Below are 17,507 nucleotides of genomic sequence, written 5' to 3'. Positions count from 1 at the left end.
TGCAAGCCACGAGATTGCGATCGTGTCAGAAAATAAGAGTAGAAAGGTACAGTTTATGTTACTTAATAAGAAATTTTTATTTCAATATTAATGTCTAAAGCTTCAAAACTAGTAAAGACTTTTATGTAAAACTTGGCGTATTCAAAATTCAAAAAACCCGATTTTTTCATCAAAAAAAATAATACGTGGTTTTTAAACCGCTGCCATATTTCCGTTACTCAACTGTAATGTTATGAGAAATTTAATATTGTTTTCAAATCTACAATAACCAAGGAAGGTATTTCTTTCCATTTAGAACAATTATTTTCGTGTTGAAATTTCAAATTTGCAAAGTTCCAATAAGTAACTTTAATTTTTTACAGGTAGATAACATTTTTAAAACTTTTTTGATGAATGCGTGCTTTTGGAATTTTGAATATGTTATCAAATCGTGCTTTTAAATAAAAGTCCCTTTGACTTAAAGCGTCTAATATCCCGGGGTTTCCAAAATCCCGGGAAAAGAAACATATTCAACAAAAGTCCCGAGATATCTTAGGGATTCAAAAACAAAGTTAAAATCTATAGGATCCAGCTAAATATTTTGCAACCAAATTGTATAGGACACCAATTTCGACGGCTGAGTGTAGTTTTATAGGAAATTTAATGTTCTTTTCAAATATGCAATTACCAAGATTGTTTACCGATATAAATATCGTCAATGTTATAAGCGTCTATTGTTATTTCTTTAGTTTTGGCAGCGATAATCTTATCAACAATAACGAACGATGGCTCATTAATTTAAATTTTGTTGAATATTGACTTAATCCAATAATATCATGTTGTTTGATAATGTAGTAAGTTTTAAAGTATATGATTACGTCTTTCAATTATGGAAATTTCAGTAACCGAACAGAATTGCTAATCGCTGAAATTTGAAAGTTGAGCAATTCTGTACCAAAACCGGAAATGGATTTTATTTGTATTTTTGATTTGGCTCAAACTTTGTGGGGGCCTTCCCTATGACCAAATATGCTATTTTGTGTCATTGGTTCACCCATACAAGTCTCCATACAATTTCGGCAGCTGTCCATACAAAAATGGTATACAAATATTCAAACAGCTGTAACTTTTGAAAGAATTTTCTGATAAATTTGGTGTCTTCGGCAAAGTTGTAGGTATTGTTGAGGACTTTTGAGAAAAATAGGTACACGGAAAAAAAAATTGCATTTTTTTATCAACTTTTTTTCACTAAAACTCAATTTCCCAAAATACGTATTTTTTGATTTTCGAGATGTTTTGATATGTTTTAGGGGACAAAAATCCGCAACTTTTGAGCCATAGAAAAACATGGTCAAAATTTCTCCCGCCGAGTTATGATTTTTTGAAAAAATAGTGATTTTTGGAAATAAAAAATTGAAGTTTCATGCAAAAACAAGTTTGACATTATTTTTTAATGCAAAATTGAATTTGCAATCGAAAAGTACTTTACAGATTTTTTGATAAAGGGCTCCGTTTTCAAGATATAGCCACCGAATGTTTGATTTTAGCGAAATATTTGCAGTTTTTCAATTTTTAAAAATAGTAACTATGAGTGACCATTTCCAAACATATTTTTTTTGAAAAGTTCAGAAAATTTGCTATAAAATTGTCTAAGAGACATTGAAGATTGGACCTCTGGTTGCTGAGATACAGCGGCTTTAAGAAAAAGAAACACGAAAATTGAAGTTTTCTAAGTCTCACCCAAACAGCCCACCATTTTCTAATGACGATATCTCAGCAATTAATGGTCCGATTTTCAATGTTAATACATGAAACATTCGTGAAATTTTCCGATCTTTTCGAAAAAAATATTTTGAAAATTTTTAAATCAAGACAAACATTTTAAAAGGGCCAAACATTGAATATTACGCCAAACAGAATTGCTAATCGCTGAAATTTGAAAGTTATCGAAGTTATTGTGAAAAAAGTAGTTTTATCCCGTTTTAGTCATTTTACCGTTTGCGAGCAGCGGCGCCGAAAACCCCAGTTTTTATTTTCTAAAATTTCGTATCTCAGATTACTACAATTAAAACTACACATTCTTTAAATGTTATGTAAAATTTCCCGCAAAATTCGATAAAAACATTTTTAAATACAGACCCTTTGGTTTCGAGGCCTTTAAGTTTTCATACGACCTTTTCGACGAAAACTTCCATTTTTGGACCACCCTGACTTGGCTTAGGACACTATGATTACCCGATAGAAGAATTTTTTTTTCGAATCATTGCTGTTTCACAAACTGCTGTTTACCGTGTATTCTAAAAAATCTAAACTTTTCATCATTTGCAATATGGGTATCAAACGAGGCGAAATTTTGTATGCATTTTCACTTAACATACTCTAGTTAAGTGAAACTGCATACAAAATTAATCCCTTTTTTGCAAAAAAAAAAACTAAAATTTTCGCAAAATATCATTACTTTTGAAAATGCTAAAATTTTATATTTGCAATATGTTTGTTTTTGTGAAATACTAAAATTTTCATAAAACACTGTAGTTATTGCGAAAATTCTCAATTTTATATAATTGCAATAAGGGTAAGAATCGATGGGAAAACGAATCCAGAAAGGTATTTTTTTCAGAAAGAACTTAATTTTTCATTTTGAAAGTACGTTTTTTGTAATATAATACAAGCATTTCAAAGTGCAACACAATGTTCTTCAGAATTGTAAAGCAGACAAAACAGAAATTGTAATGTACATTAGCCCGGGTCAAAAAAATAAAAGTTGCTCAAATCAAAAATTATATGAGAATGCCCGAAAGAGTACTCAAAACGGAGGCTCAGGCCAAAATTTCAGCCCATTTGGTTAAAAACTGGCTTGCCTTGAGCAGCAACAAGTTTAAATGGGAATTAACCCGTAAAACTGGAGCATTTTGGTAAATTGCTATGTACAAGTCAGCCGTTAACAAATTACGACTTTTGCATACCATAGGGTCCTAGGGGATGGTCTAGGGAACAATTCCTCCGAAGGGTGCAAGACGATCCGAGGCCCCTGGTCTTGCCTTGAACCGGATTCAATCCGAAGTCGCAGAAATTCTCATGGTCCCATCTAAATGTATAGAGGGAAATCAAAGCACACTAAGAAGGCTGCCTCGATCAGAGGACGCCACATGGCAATCAGCCACCACGTGGCAGGAGGGTGTCATCAATTTTTGCTTTTAAAGTGGTTTTGTTATTCCTAGGATACTTTATTCAACCAGATATTTGATCAGCCGAATTTGAAGTTGTTTTCCTGCCACGTGGTGGCCGATTGCCATGTGGCGTCCTCTGATCGAGGCAGCCTTCTTAGTGTGCTTTGATTTCCCTCTATACATTTAGCTGGGACCATGAGAATTTCTGCGACGCCGGAATGAATCCAGTTCAAGGCAAGACCAGGGGCCTCGGATCGTCTTGCACCCTTCGGAGGAATTGTTCCCTAGACCATCCCCTAGGACCCAATGGTATGCAAAAGTCGTCATTTGTTAACGGCTGACTTGTACAGAGCAATTTACCTAAATGCTCCAGTTTTACGGGTTAATTCCCATTTAAACTTGTTCCTGCTCAAGGCAAGCCAGTTTTCAACCAAATGGGCTGAAATTTTGGCCTGAGCCTCCATTTTGAGTACTCTTTCGGGCAATCTCATATAATTTTTGATTTGAGCAACTTTTATTTTTTTGACCCGGGCTAATGTACATACAAAAAGGATAAGGTCGCATTCTCCACGAGTGATCAGAATTTTACGAAAAAGTTTTTTAAGGAGTTTTCACTTCTTAAACTCAACCGCGTGCTATCGAAAGTATTATTTCGGAAATTTTTAGCAAATTTTGCATCAGACCTTTTGGGAACGCGAGGGATTTTTTCCTAAAATATATATTTTTATAGTAACCCTGCAACCCTGTTACAAAAAAACACGTGATTTTAAAATTAAAAAATAACCTCCCGGAAATCTAAGACGGGTAAGGGCAACTGCTATGGGAGTTGGCGAGAATGATCCATATGTTTCTAGTCACACTCACACTTCTAGTCACAACACCAAACTTGTTCGACCTAAAATAAATTTAGTGTTAGTCATAAAAGGGGCAAACGATTTTTCAAACATTTATAAAGACACATTGAACAAACCAAGCAACCGAATCAAAAATAAATCTAAGTATTGATGATTTTTTCTTTCCAATGCGATGAAAATTAATACGATGACGATATTTGGTTTGTTTTTAATAAATCCCGTCTGTAGGCGGAGTAACAGTTTACAACAATCTTGACTTGGTTATGCACAAATTATTGTTGTTAATTGTTAAAATTTCAATCCAACCTTATTATTACGGTTGGTTTGGACCAAGTTGAATTTGTTAGGTTTCATTTGGGATGCAAAACTGAAAGATTTAGCACAGTTTGACGACGCTTTCAAAAAATATGACATCTAATGAGAAATTAACAGAATTGAATAACTATGGTGCCATCCACAGTTGAAAATTGAAACAGTTGCTTTTCTCTATACATTTTGACGATTTTTTCCATACAAACTTCAAGAAGTTACAGTGAGGGGAATTTAGCCTAGGTATGGGTCAATCTTTGATTTTACGGGGTAGCATCGGGGGGAACGCTGATTGGGGCCACCCTGATATATTACAAATTTCGAGAAAATACGTTCCAGAGCTAAATTTCCATCAATTGACCAATAATGCAAAATAGTCAAAATTGATAAGGCAGTGTTGCCAATTTTATTATTGTCGGCTCTTCCTTTCTTTGGAGAGTTTCATTCAGTAAGTAAGAGGAAGGCCCCAACAAACTTACAGGTGAATTTTGAAACATTTTATATATGATCTTAGTGCAATCTCGAGACAAACCTGGTGAGTCAGATTCGTGCGATTATAAAATGCCTTTCCGAGACCGGATTACTCTTCAGTAAGTTTGTCTGATACCGTGTGCGAAGGTGGTAGTCGAAATAATTTGTCAGTTGAACTGGTATTTCTGCAAAAAGTGGTTTCGACAAGAAAATGGCTTTTATAGTGAAATTTCACTTACATTTTCTATGGTTACTAATGCTGGCAGTTTCAGTGATTGGTCAAACTAGTAAATATATTTGAAACTTCTTTTATATCAAAATATCAACACGTTTGTCAATTCTGTCCATTTCAGTACCAAGATTCTGCAGAAGCTGTCCTCCTCCTGATACATCAAATTGCAACCATGCTAACATTGGTGCATATCCGTGCCAAAACGATACCGACAGTTGCTACGTGCGCAACCTAAACGGCCAGATCGATCGTGGTTGTCTGCAAGAGATATCGATTGACTCAGATCGCCAGCGCTGCCAGGACCCCAGTGATCTATCCTGTTTGGAATGCTCCGCTATGTCTTGCAACAGTGCGCTCTGGCCAACATGCCACGTGTGTCAAGAATCAACGGATCCCAATTGTCGCGGGGAGCAGTCGGGTGTTGGGACGTTCTGCGAACGATACAACGCTCCAGGGAGTTGCTTCGAGCGGATCGTCAACGGAAGTGTGGAGCGCGGATGTCGGTCCGACGTGGTCGGGGATCCGTGCGGCGGGAATGAGCATTGTCGGGTGTTTGAGGGAAGTGCCAGTAATGGGCATGATGTGAGGGAATTTCAGGTGACGAAATGTGTTCAGTGTAGAGCGGATGATTTGGATGTAGATCGAAGCTGCTTGAGTGGGGGCAAAGGGCTGACGAATTGTGTTGGGCCTTCCGATGGGCGGTGTTACTCAAGGATACTCGACGGTGGAATTCTTGAACGAGGATGTCAAGGAAACTTGACGTTGGATGAAGTCCAACGATGTAATGGAACTATGTGTGGAATATGCATTGGGGATGGCTGCAACTCGGGAATCTTCCCTGAAGATCGTTTAAGGTGCAATGAGTGCAATTCTGGAAATACCTCAGATTGCAACATTGAGCTAACTGATGCTTCAAAATCTGTAATTTGTAAGATTTATACCGAGGACAACATGTGCTATTCTGCAATTTCGTCAAACCAAACCTGTAAGTCTTTAAAATAAAATTGAGATGGTCCTCAACTAATCGAATGTGATCATTGCAGTCGAGCGAGGTTGTCTTTCAGATGTGAGCAACTCAAGTTGTATCGAAGACGATAATTGCATTCAGTGCGTGGGAAACAATTGTAATAGCATCTCAGAGCAAACAATCATGAACTATCCAAAGTGTTTGAGATGTACATCCGAGGATGATGGTTGCACGGAAGGAAATATAACGGCGTCCAAGTGTGACCAACCGGACGATTCATGCTTCATGCGTGTTGAAGGTTTGTTCACGATGCTTTAAATCAAAAGGGGTAATTCTCTGCCAACTCACACAGCATTTGCCCCGACCCCTCTTCGATTTGCGTGAAACTTTGTCCTAAGGGGTAACTTTTGTCCGAATCCGAGGTCCATTTTTTGATATCTCGTGACGGAGGGGCGGTACGACCCCTTCAATTTTTGAACATGCGAAAAAAGAGGTGTTTTTCAATAATTTGAAGCCTAAAACGGTAATGAGATAGAAATTTGGTGTCAGAGGGACTTTTATGTAAAATTGTACGCCCGATTTGATGGCGTACTCAGAATTCCGAAAAAAACATAATTTTCATCGAAAAAAAACACTAAAAGAGTTTTAAAACTCTGCCATTTTCCGTTACTTGACTGTAAAATGTTTTGGAACATGTCATTTTAAGGGAAATTTAATGTACTTTTCAAAACTACATTGACCCAGAAGGGTCATTTTTCATTTAGAACAAAATTTTTCATTTTAAAATTTCGGGTTTTTTTTTCTAACTTTGCAGGGTTATTTTTTAGAGTGTAACAATGTTCTACAAAGTTGTAGAGCAGACAATAACACAAATTTTGAATATAGAAACATAAGGGGTTTGCTTAAAACATCACGAGTTATCGCGATTTTACAAATAAAAGTTTTGAAAAAGTTACTTTTTGCGTTTCTCTTTGTTTCGTCGTCCGTGTCTGTCGCGGGTGACGATGAACGGCCATGATCAACGACGACCAACATGTTCAAAACTTTTTTTCGAAAAATCGCGATAACTCGTGATGTTTATAAGCAAACCCCTTATGTTTGTATATCAATCATTTTTGTAATTGTCTGCTCTACAACTTTGTAGAACATTGTTACACTCTAAAAATTAATACTGCAAAGTCAAACACGAAATTTTAAAATGAAAAATTTAGTTCTAAATGACAAAATTACCCTTCTGGGTCAATGTAGATTCGAAAAGTACATTAAATTTCCCTTAAAATGACATGTTCCAAAAAAATTTACAGTCGAGTCTGAAAATGGCAGAGTTTTTAAAACTTTTTAAGTATTTTTTTCGATGAGAAATACGTTTTTTTCGGAATTCTAAGTACGCTATCAAATCGGGCGTACAATTTTACATAAAAGTCCCTCTGACACCAAATTTCTATCTCATTACCGTTTCAGGCTGCAAATTAATGAAAAACACCTCTTTTTTCGCATGTTCAAAAATGGGAGGGGTCGTACCGCCCCTCCATCACGAGGTATCAAAAACGGACCTCGGATTCGTGATCAGGGACAAAAGTTACCCCTTAGGACAAAGTTTCACGCAAATCGAAGAGGGGTCGGGGCAACTGCTGTGTGAGTTGGCGGAGAATTACCCAAAGTTATTTCACAATTTAAATCTACTTCAGATTCCGTGCTCGAAAGAAACTGTCTCTCAACGCTGAGTCCAACTGATAGAACCAAATGTACAACGGCAGATGACAAATCCTGTGTAGTCTGCCCTTCGAGAGGTTGCAACAGCCAACCTTGGCCAACCTGCCATGTATGTGAAGAAACTACCAACTCCACCTGTCCGGTGGAGCAATCCCGTTCCGGATCGTTCTGTAAAAACCATAAAGAACAAGCCGAGTGTTTCGAACAACTTGTTCAGGGAAATGTCCAACGAGGTTGCGTTTCTGACTTGATTCCAGCGGTTGATCCTTGTGTAAGCAACGGGAAGTGTAAATCTTGCACTGGGAATGATTGCAACAAAGAGAGAAGTGACCGCTTCCAAAACGTAGCCTGTCTACAGTGTACAGCTGATGGGATGGATTCCGATGGAAGCTGCCTGCTGGGAACACAAGTTTCGCAAAGCTGTGAGGATCGCTCAAACGGTGGATGTTTCACTTGGATCAACGATGGTAGGTATCAAGCTTGTTCAGCAAACCCACGTTAAGTCATGCGTCTATTTCAGCTGGTATCCTCTTAAGGGGATGTCAAAGTGATTTCGGTAATACTACCCAATGTAGCGGAACAACTTGTAGAAGCTGCGACGAAGAAGGTTGCAATGGTGGCATTTTTCCTCAAAATCGACTGGAGTGTTACCAATGTAAGGGGCAGGATTGCGGAAAGGAATCGACACAGAATATGACCTCCGCCATTTGTCGAATCTTCAAATCAGATAACAAGTGTTATTCTAGAATCTCTGAGGAAGGAGTCTGTATGTATAATCTGACATCAAACAACAAGATACGAACCTTCACTGTGAACTCGTTTCAGTTGAACGCGGCTGCCAGTATGACCTCATCAACGGTTCAAGTCCTTGCTCAGGACTGGAAAACTGCATTCTCTGCACTGGAAGCAAGTGCAATACCGTTTCTGAAACTCAGCTGAAGGCACATCCAAAGTGTCTACGGTGTACCTCAAGTAACCAAAACTGCGTTGGCGGATTGCTGAATGCTACAAGCTGCGACCAACTGAACGATTCCTGTTTTACTCGGGTTATAGGTAATCTTTGTAATATTTCAAACACTCTTTGAAGTCAAAACAATCAGAATTTCAGATGGCATACTGGAACGAAACTGCTTGTCAACTCTAAATGATGCTGACTTTGCCAAGTGTAACAGCACTGAGGACCAATCGTGCCAAATATGCTCCGGACCAGGCTGTAACAATCATGAGTGGCCCAAATGCCATCAGTGCAGCGAATCTGACTGTAGTTCCGATCAACCGGCCTCAAAGTCTCAATTTTGTCCGAAATTAAACCTTCACCAGTGCTTCGAGAAGCTAGAGGCAACCAACGTTACTCGAGGTTGTGCGAACGTCCTCATCGAAGATCCCTGCAAAGACAGTTTGGAATGCAAGCTCTGCGATACAGCTTCCTGCAACAATCGCTCGGCCAGCACACTCGTAACAAATCAGCGATGCCTGCAATGTAATTCAACGGAAGATTCCGATGGAATCTGCTTAGAAGGACGCATGCAGGAAGCGCCTTGTCAAACAGAATCTGGCCAGCAGTGCTACTCACGTGTTGACGATGGTAACACTAAAACAAGTCATTTTTCGCAACAAATTAAATTCTTCAATTCCCACCCTTTAGATGGAACGCTTCACCGAGGTTGTCGAGGTGATTTAGCAGTAGAGGAAATAGCAGCCTGCTCGGGGGGTAGCAATTGTACAATCTGCACCGGAACCGGATGCAACGGAAATGTCTTCCCACCGAATCGGCTTCGGTGCCATCGTTGCAACTCTTCGCTGGATGAAAAATGCTCAAACCAGCTGATGGGGAACGCAACATCCGAGTACTGTGAAGTTTATTCCCCGTATGACTCTTGCTACACTAGAATTCGGAATGATATTTGTAAGTATTGAACAACATGAGTTGTAAAATTAACATTTTTAAATATTTTATGGATTTTTTTAGTGGAGCGTGGCTGCCAGTCAGACCTGGAGAACTCTGCATGCATTATCCTGGACAAAAAGCATTGTCAAACCTGTGAGGGTAATAACTGCAATGAAATTTCCAAAACCAAATTGAAAAATTCAGCGAGAAAATTTGGTCAAACCGCATGGATTACGGTAGCAATGCTTACGGTTCTGTTTCACTTGTTATGAAGTAAAAGAAACTAACTGAAAAACACTGTTTTAAGCTCAGAAATGCATGGAATCTCAATTTCTAGTGATTGCAGAATAGTAATGTTTTATAATCTATATAAAGAAGCCAAAACCTCAGTGTTCTGATAGTTAATCATAAATAAATATAATTGGGAAGTAATATTATTTTGTTGAATTGGTGACTACGATAAACTATATTGAAAGTAACTTTCTTCTTCAATTCTGACAATAAGATTTTATTTAATTTTCTGCCAGTACTACTCATAACAAAATTTGAAAATGTATATCAATGCTATAGCTCCATTATATATCCATTCAAGAACGCCTGACGCCTCCATGTAATGTAAGTAATGTCCATGTGCATCGTTAAATTGCTGATATTATTGTTCACAACGATAGGGATTATTTTTCTGAGTACAATGACCCTTTGTGCAACCGCAAAAGATTTAAAATGGATTTTAAACCAATTTTTAAAAATTCATTCTAAAAAAGTTAGATTCATGGAGACGCTTAGTTTCTTTGAATGATTCCGTAGCATTTACACACAAAAATGTAGAAACCTCACCAGTAATGTGCTGAGATTTTGCAGACCGCATTTTTTTCGCGATATGGATGGCTCGATGCTGGCGGTATTGATGACGTCATTGAATTTTTTCGGGCTGCTCCTTCATCAAGAAAGAATCGCCCTGATTTGTATCGACATTTTCCATCAGCGATATTTTTTTACCAATTACAGTTCTACTTGGTGGTCGTTTGTGTAATCCAGTATTACACTTGTCCTGAGATACGATTCACGATTTATTGTAATTTGGGATTACGTAATCCTGCATTACATCTTACTTTTAGATTTGCTATAACATTTTTCTAATTCTGAAATCCGGGCTGAAATCAGCTCCCCTTTTATCAAAGATTGGCCTATAACGAGGTTTGTATGGAAAAAATCGTCAAAATTTATGGAAAAAACAACTGTTTTACTATTTTACTTTGAGCCAGCTGCGCAAAAATGTAATTTTCGGAAGTTAATAACCCTTCTGCAAAAAAATCCTAAAAATATGATATCTTTGAGAATGTTTTTTTATAAACTTTATGGTTATCAATAAACCATGTCAACCGTGACCTTGAAAAAGTGGTCCATTACGACATACTTCTACTCTTCTCACGTAATTGGGTCCTAAAAATTAAGTTTAAGGGTGCACAGCAACAAAGGAAGTTGTTGTCTTATTATTCCAAAATTGTCAAACTTACGGATCCAATCCCGCAACAACGTGATTGTAAAATTAGTCAAACTTTGTTGTAAATTACTTTGTGGAAAGATCATATCGATAGTTCCCGTAGTTTTGAAGATACTAAAATGTCTGTAACAAAAATCTGGGTGCAAAAGTTCTGATTGATGTGCATCGTTAAATTGCTGATATTATTGTTCACAACGATAAAGCTTATTTTTCTGAGTACAATGACCCTTTGTGCAACCGCAAAAGATTTAAAATGGATTTTAAATCAATTTTTAAAAATCAACCTCGTGGCCCTTCTGACAGAAAAGTTCCTTCTTGACAGATCGTTTCAAGGAGACCATAGTTGATCCATCGAAAAAATGTTGTCTTGTCAATTATTTTTTTGCATTAAAATGAAAAAAAGGAACAGAAATGAGGTTTAATTATGTTTTTACCGCTGAACATAAAAACTTATATAGAGATTTAGGACCCTATTCCCGTTGAACCAGACTCATCTTCAAAATTTGCCATCACCCCCAGATAAGCCCCTGCTTAGATAACGCCGGTAGGTAATCACCACGGCAACGTTATCAGCGCGCAGCAGCACCAGGTTTGTTTACAAACTGTAAAATAGTCGTGTGCGCACAGATCGAGTGTGCTCGCACAGGTATAAAAAGCCACGATCGTGCCCGCCTGCGCGAAGTTTCGGTTCAAATTTTGGAAAATTCGCAGGATCAGTCGCTTGGTAAATGCTCGTTGGAGATCATCGGTCGCTATGGATTATCGCTGCAGGATGCTGTGGATGCTGCTTGGTGTTCTGCTGATTCATCAAACTAGTGGTTAGTTGGTAAATGTTGTGTGAATCGCGATTTGCAAAGATTTATTAAGAAGTTATATTGAAACATTTGAAGAAAATCGTGTTGAGGTATTGGTCACGTAGTGTAATAATTCATTCTGTTGATATTAAATGTTTCAATGAATAGTAGACTCTACGGATGTCAATTCGTAGTAATTAATAGTTCAAATCACATTGCAACTCTAAAACTAATGAAAAAATAGAAAATTTAGGCACATGTGACTCTGCACTGAACCTTATATTAGGCAGTAAAACAAACAGTTATCTATGTCACACAATCGCGACTGCCATGAATAATACGGCAATTACAACCGACCTAGCCTCACTGTTTACACTAGTTTGAATCACGTCTACAGCTTGATAACATGACCGAGAACGAATTTGCACATTTTAGATAACAAGAAAAATTACGGTTTTAAAAATATTCAAAATTGTCTTCAACTTCAGCCCAGTTTAACATGCAACTCTGCCTGAGCTGTGCCGGCGGAGAAACTTCCTGTAATGATGAAAGAATTGGTGCGTTTTCCTGTCCGAACGCATCCGATCACTGCTACGTACGCAACATCAACGGCCGGATCGATCGGGGATGCCTGCAAAACTTAACCAACGAGGCAGAACGTAACCCTTGCCTCAACGAGGCGGATTCGTCCTGTTTGACGTGCAGCGGTTTGGTTTGCAACCGGGCATTGTGGCCAACTTGCCACGTGTGCCAGGAATCGACGGACGATGCCACTTGTCGTGATGGCCAGCCGGGAGCTGGAGCTTTCTGTGGGAGGTTCAGCGAGGAGTCCGGCTGCTTTGAGCGGATCGTCAACGAAAGGGTTGAGCGAGGATGTCGGTCAGACTTGGGCGAGGATCCCTGTGATGGGAACGAGCATTGTCGGGTGTGTGAAGGCAGCGATTGTAACAGGGATGCTGCCCGGGAGTTCCAAGTAACTAAATGTGTTCAATGCAAGGCTGATGGAACTGATGAAGACGGAAGCTGCTTGAGTGGGAGCAAAGCTCCTACAAACTGTGGAGGGCCTTCCGATGAGAAGTGTTACTCAAGAATACTTCCAGGTTAGCTTGTGGTCATCCATTGTTCTGTTTTACTGACCAATTTAAGTCTTTCAGGAGGAATTCTCGAGCGAGGATGTCAAGCAAGCTTGACGCAGGATGAAGTTCAGAACTGTAATGGAACCAGGTGTAATATATGCCAGGGAGACGGATGCAACAGAGGGGTCTTCCCGGTGGATCGCCTAACTTGCAATCAGTGCAAGTCAAACAACTCCACCGACTGTGGTATGGGACTGACCGATGAGTCCAAGACGGTAGTGTGTAAGATCTTTAAGGAACACAACAGATGCTATTCCAGATTCGGTCCAGACGATCACTGTAAGCTTCCTTCAATCCTACTAGTTATCCTTCTAACAATATCATTCCCCATAGTTGAGCGAGGTTGTGAAGCGGACATGGGTCTCCAGGCGAACGCCTGCGATAACGTGCGAGACTGCATGGTCTGTGCGGGCAAGAACTGCAACACGATCGCCGCGGCCCAACTGGAGCAGCTTCCAAAGTGCCAGCGGTGCAGCTCGGCTGACGATCACAACTGTGACGAAGGATCCGTTACGCCAACGATCTGCGGCGATCATCTGGAGGACGCTTGCTTCACCCGGATTGAGAGTACGGCCAACTTGAAAGCTAAACCAACCTAGAAACTCAATCTTCTTTATTTCAGACGGTGTTCTGGAGCGGAACTGCCTGTCAACCCTCGGCGAAGCCGAAAAAGCCAAGTGTGACGACCCAGCGGACACTTCCTGCCACAAGTGCTCGGGACAGGGCTGTAACCAGCAAGAGTGGCTCAAATGCTATCAGTGCAATTCCGCAACGGACAAGTCTTGCTCCGCAGAGCAAAAAGATAACCACCACTCGGCGTATTGTCGCCATCAGCACGATGAAGATCACTGCTACACAAGGATTGTAGATAACATCCGTAAGTAAGCATCGTAAATTACCCAGAGCTCTAAACTTATCCCCGCAAACTTGTCCTCCCAGTGGAGCGTGGCTGCCAGTCGGACCTGGGCGAGGACGTGGACGCGTGCGATGAGCTGGACGACAAGCACTGCGAAGCTTGTGACGACGCCAGCTGTAATGGAATCTCGCAGAGTAAGCTCAGGAATGCGGCCGCGAATCTCGCTGGGAATGTTGTGGTCATGATTACCGCCGCGGTGACGGTGGCTGTCAGAATGGTTTAGGTGTATTTTGAGCATAGCAAGAACAGGTAAAATATTTTAGAATTATTAAAGGTGCCTTCAAAAACTCAAGTCGTGGTCTGCTTCCCGATTCACTGTAATCATTTAATAAATGTGGAAAATAGAATTCTTATCACTTTGTTGATTTTGATGAAATGATTTAGCGAACTTTGTTAATTGCATCATGATCTTATAAAAATGTAAAAAAAAGTTGTACGTTCTCAATCCATGAAAAATTATTCATTTATTCAAAAATATCACATTACCGTTCAGATTATCATGTCAAATCAAACTTTCAAAATATAATAATGCCTTATCATGATTTTGCAGACATAAATATTACCTTTCCTATGTTCAACCTACTGTTACACATATCTCTTTACTACACCCAAGCAACGTATTTACAATCTTGCAAACATTCAACAGATTAGCACAGTTGTCTCTACCGGAATCCATCAAGAAGCTAACGTGTCTTACCGGTAGCTTTACGGCCTGTCCAATACTTCTGATATAGCCTTATTATCTCCCGACCGAGGTGTGATTCGCGACTAAAGATAACTCCATACAAGAATCCATCAATTATCACTCAGCTCATTTGAACCAAGTCATCAATCGGAATGGATCGCCAAAGTTTACTCCTGTTACTTGTAGCAAGTTTGTTGTTCACCGAAACATCAGCTCAACGCAGCTGCATCAAGTGCACCACCTCCACCTTTGCCTGCATGCTTGGCACGAAGGCGCCCGACCCGTGCAGCGTTCCGGACGACCTGTGCACCGTCCGTATCGTGGAGGGCTTCTTCGGAAACGGTGTAACCACTCGCGGTTGTCTGGGGGACATCGAGGATCCCGCTGAGCGTGCCAGATGCGAAGATCCGGGTGACTTTTCGTGCGTAACTTGCGGTGACGGGAATGCGTGTAACAACCAGGTGTGGCGATCGTGTCACATGTGTAGCGAGGTGTTGAACGAGACTTGCGCTGGGGAGCAGCAGATGATTTTGGACGCGCAGTACTGTGGGAACTACAGGGAACCGAACTTGTGCTACGAGCGGTTCGTTGGTGGGAGAGTTGAGCGGGGTTGTGAAGCGGATCTGGGAGAGGAAGCTTGCGATGGGAATAAGGAGTGTTTGGTGTGCGATCGCGATGCTTGCAACAAAGACGATTCCGTTACGTTCAAGGGTAGTCTGTGCCATCAGTGTGATTCGTTGAGTGATCCGGATTGTGCAGCGGGTGCCACCGACCCCACTCACTGTGGACAGGAAGATGTCTGCATCACAAGGGTAGTAGACGGAGTTCTTGGACGGGGCTGCCTTTCAAAACTGAATGAAGAAGACCACAAAAAATGTCAGAATCCTGAAGATGACTCGTGCTTGATCTGCGATACCGAGAGCTGCAATACGATTATCTGGCTTCAGTGTCATCAGTGCAACGGAACTTCGGCGTGTAACGAACAACAACATGATTCAGAACGAAAATTCTGCCGAAATTACGTCACCGACAACAGGTGCTACGAAAGAATTGAGGATCACATGGTGACGCGAGGTTGTGAAGCTGATTTGGCGGAAGATGCGTGCGAAACTAGCTTGGAGTGTAGATCCTGCGGGACGGATTTGTGCAACAAGGATGCTGCGCACGAGATGCATACAAGGCAGCGCTGCCAGCAGTGCAATACTTTGGATGATGTCGACGGAGCTTGTCTTTTAGGAGTTGCACCAACTAAGCCTTGCAGGGTGGAGTCCACTGGAAAGTGTTACTCCAGAATAGTTTCCGGTGAGGACCTTCTTTAAAAAATTACACTATTCAATAACTAGATTGTATTTTAAGAAGGAGTTCTTCATAGAGGATGCTTAGGAAACCTGCCAGCTGAAGAAGCTCAAGCTTGTTCAACCGAAACCTGTTCAATTTGTGGAGTCGAGGACTGCAATAAGGGATTGTTTCCGGAAAATCGACTACGATGCTATCAATGCAATACCAGCGAGACTGATAGCAGTTGCTCAGACAAGCCCAAGTCAGCATACTGCCAAACTTACGACTCGGAAGACAGGTGTTACACCAGAATGGTTGATGAAGTTTGTAAGTAGACTTAACCCATCAAAACTCAAACCAATCTCTAACAATTTATCTCAAACACCAACAGTGGAACGTGGCTGCCAGTCGGACCTGGGCAAGGCGGTGAATGCCTGTGATAAGCTTGATAACAAGCGGTGTCGACTTTGCGATGGCGCCAACTGTAACGCTATCTCGCCGGATGCGCTGAACAACTTTGCAAGCAAGCTTGCATTCGATTCGAAGCTGGTGGCGCTGATGTCTGCGGTGATGTTCATGGTTGTATACGGAGTTGATATAAGCTAGATGAATTTGAGAGTTATAAAAAATGGTAATAAATATTAAAAAAGTTTTCTTTTTGTTTGATGATAACCGGAAACAATTTTTTTTAAATATATAAATTAAAAACTTTATTTGCTTATTTGATCTCAAAGAGCTCACAGTTTAAAAGAATTATTTATGATTTTTCAGGATGTTTTACCTCACCTATGCGATAAAGGTAAACCATTAACAGGATTTGAGATCGCATTTCTGTACATTAATCGGACTAAAAAACCCTGCGTCTCCATCATAATGTACTAGGAACGCATCTCTAACGAAATTTAAAAAAATCATCTTACAAACTTACAAAAAAATGGTGGTAATTAGTGGCAAAAATGATTGCAGAAAATTTTCTCAGCGTTCCTATAAGGTTGTTGCAAATATTTTTCTAAGTACTTGTCTCCCCCTCTTTTGAAATCGGCACGAAAAATCAGGGGAAAAAATATTTATTCCAAAAACCTTCAAAAATGTCAAATAAATGTTGTGCACAATCAATTTAATGTGAATTCCCCTGCATTCGAGATCATCAATAAACCACGTGGACAATTTTTTGGAACCTTAGATCCCCCCTTCCCTCGTGGACAATTTCAAAAAAAAAACAAATATTTTTTTGTATGGAGCGAGGACAATCGTCAAAACTTATATTTGAAAAAAAAAATATGATTGCAAATTAACGTTACTATGTAATGCATATTGTATTTTCCAACAGCATTTTCATTAGAATGTGAAAAAACTGGCTTGTAGTTTAATTTTTATATTTTTTTAATTTTTATGTCGAAGGTTAATTTGGCCTTAATAAATTCCATTTGCACACTTGAAGGCTAAAACTAGTAAGAATCACATTGTCGCCCCGGGTTTAAAAATAACAATTTTCAACGAAACTATTTTTTAAAGCACTATTGAAAAAAAACTTTATATGTAAAAAATGAAAATAAGCTTTTATTACATAGAAAATCCAAGGACAAAATCCAAATGATAAAATACAAAATT

At 39.8% G+C, this 17,507-nt stretch overlaps 3 protein-coding genes across 3 annotated transcripts; all 3 read left to right on the top strand.

Annotated features, from left to right (window-relative positions):
• Positions 1 to 4,918: 4,918 nt before the first annotated feature.
• LOC119765965 lies at positions 4,919 to 8,197 on the top strand. The gene is made up of 4 exons (XM_038250262.1): positions 4,919 to 5,070; positions 5,137 to 6,000; positions 6,059 to 6,280; positions 7,671 to 8,197. Exons 1-4 carry the CDS (start codon positions 4,995 to 4,997, stop codon positions 8,195 to 8,197), a joined length of 1,689 nt encoding a protein of 562 aa, XP_038106190.1. The 5' UTR covers positions 4,919 to 4,994.
• Positions 8,198 to 8,238: 41 nt separating this feature from the next.
• LOC119765964 (protein psiQ-like) lies at positions 8,239 to 9,855 on the top strand. Its single transcript, XM_038250261.1, has 5 exons — positions 8,239 to 8,461; positions 8,521 to 8,748; positions 8,804 to 9,280; positions 9,341 to 9,601; positions 9,665 to 9,855. Exons 1-5 carry the CDS (start codon positions 8,389 to 8,391, stop codon positions 9,853 to 9,855), a joined length of 1,230 nt encoding a protein of 409 aa, XP_038106189.1. The 5' UTR covers positions 8,239 to 8,388.
• Positions 9,856 to 11,710: 1,855 nt separating this feature from the next.
• On the top strand, positions 11,711 to 16,507 carry LOC119765963. The gene is made up of 10 exons (XM_038250260.1): positions 11,711 to 11,905; positions 12,370 to 12,981; positions 13,036 to 13,296; positions 13,351 to 13,584; positions 13,640 to 13,894; positions 13,957 to 14,150; positions 14,580 to 14,632; positions 14,842 to 15,920; positions 15,975 to 16,223; positions 16,288 to 16,507. The coding sequence occupies exons 1-10, from the start codon at positions 11,842 to 11,844 to the stop codon at positions 16,500 to 16,502; spliced, it is 3,216 nt and encodes a 1,071-aa protein (XP_038106188.1). The 5' UTR covers positions 11,711 to 11,841; the 3' UTR covers positions 16,503 to 16,507.
• Positions 16,508 to 17,507: the final 1,000 nt, after the last annotated feature.

The sequence above is a fragment of the Culex quinquefasciatus genome, chromosome 2 (assembly GCF_015732765.1).
Source record: "Culex quinquefasciatus strain JHB chromosome 2, VPISU_Cqui_1.0_pri_paternal, whole genome shotgun sequence".
Classification (NCBI taxonomy): domain Eukaryota; kingdom Metazoa; phylum Arthropoda; class Insecta; order Diptera; family Culicidae; genus Culex; species Culex quinquefasciatus.
The sequence above is the reverse complement of the archived record's forward strand: the minus strand, read 5'-3'. Positions and strand labels throughout refer to the sequence as shown.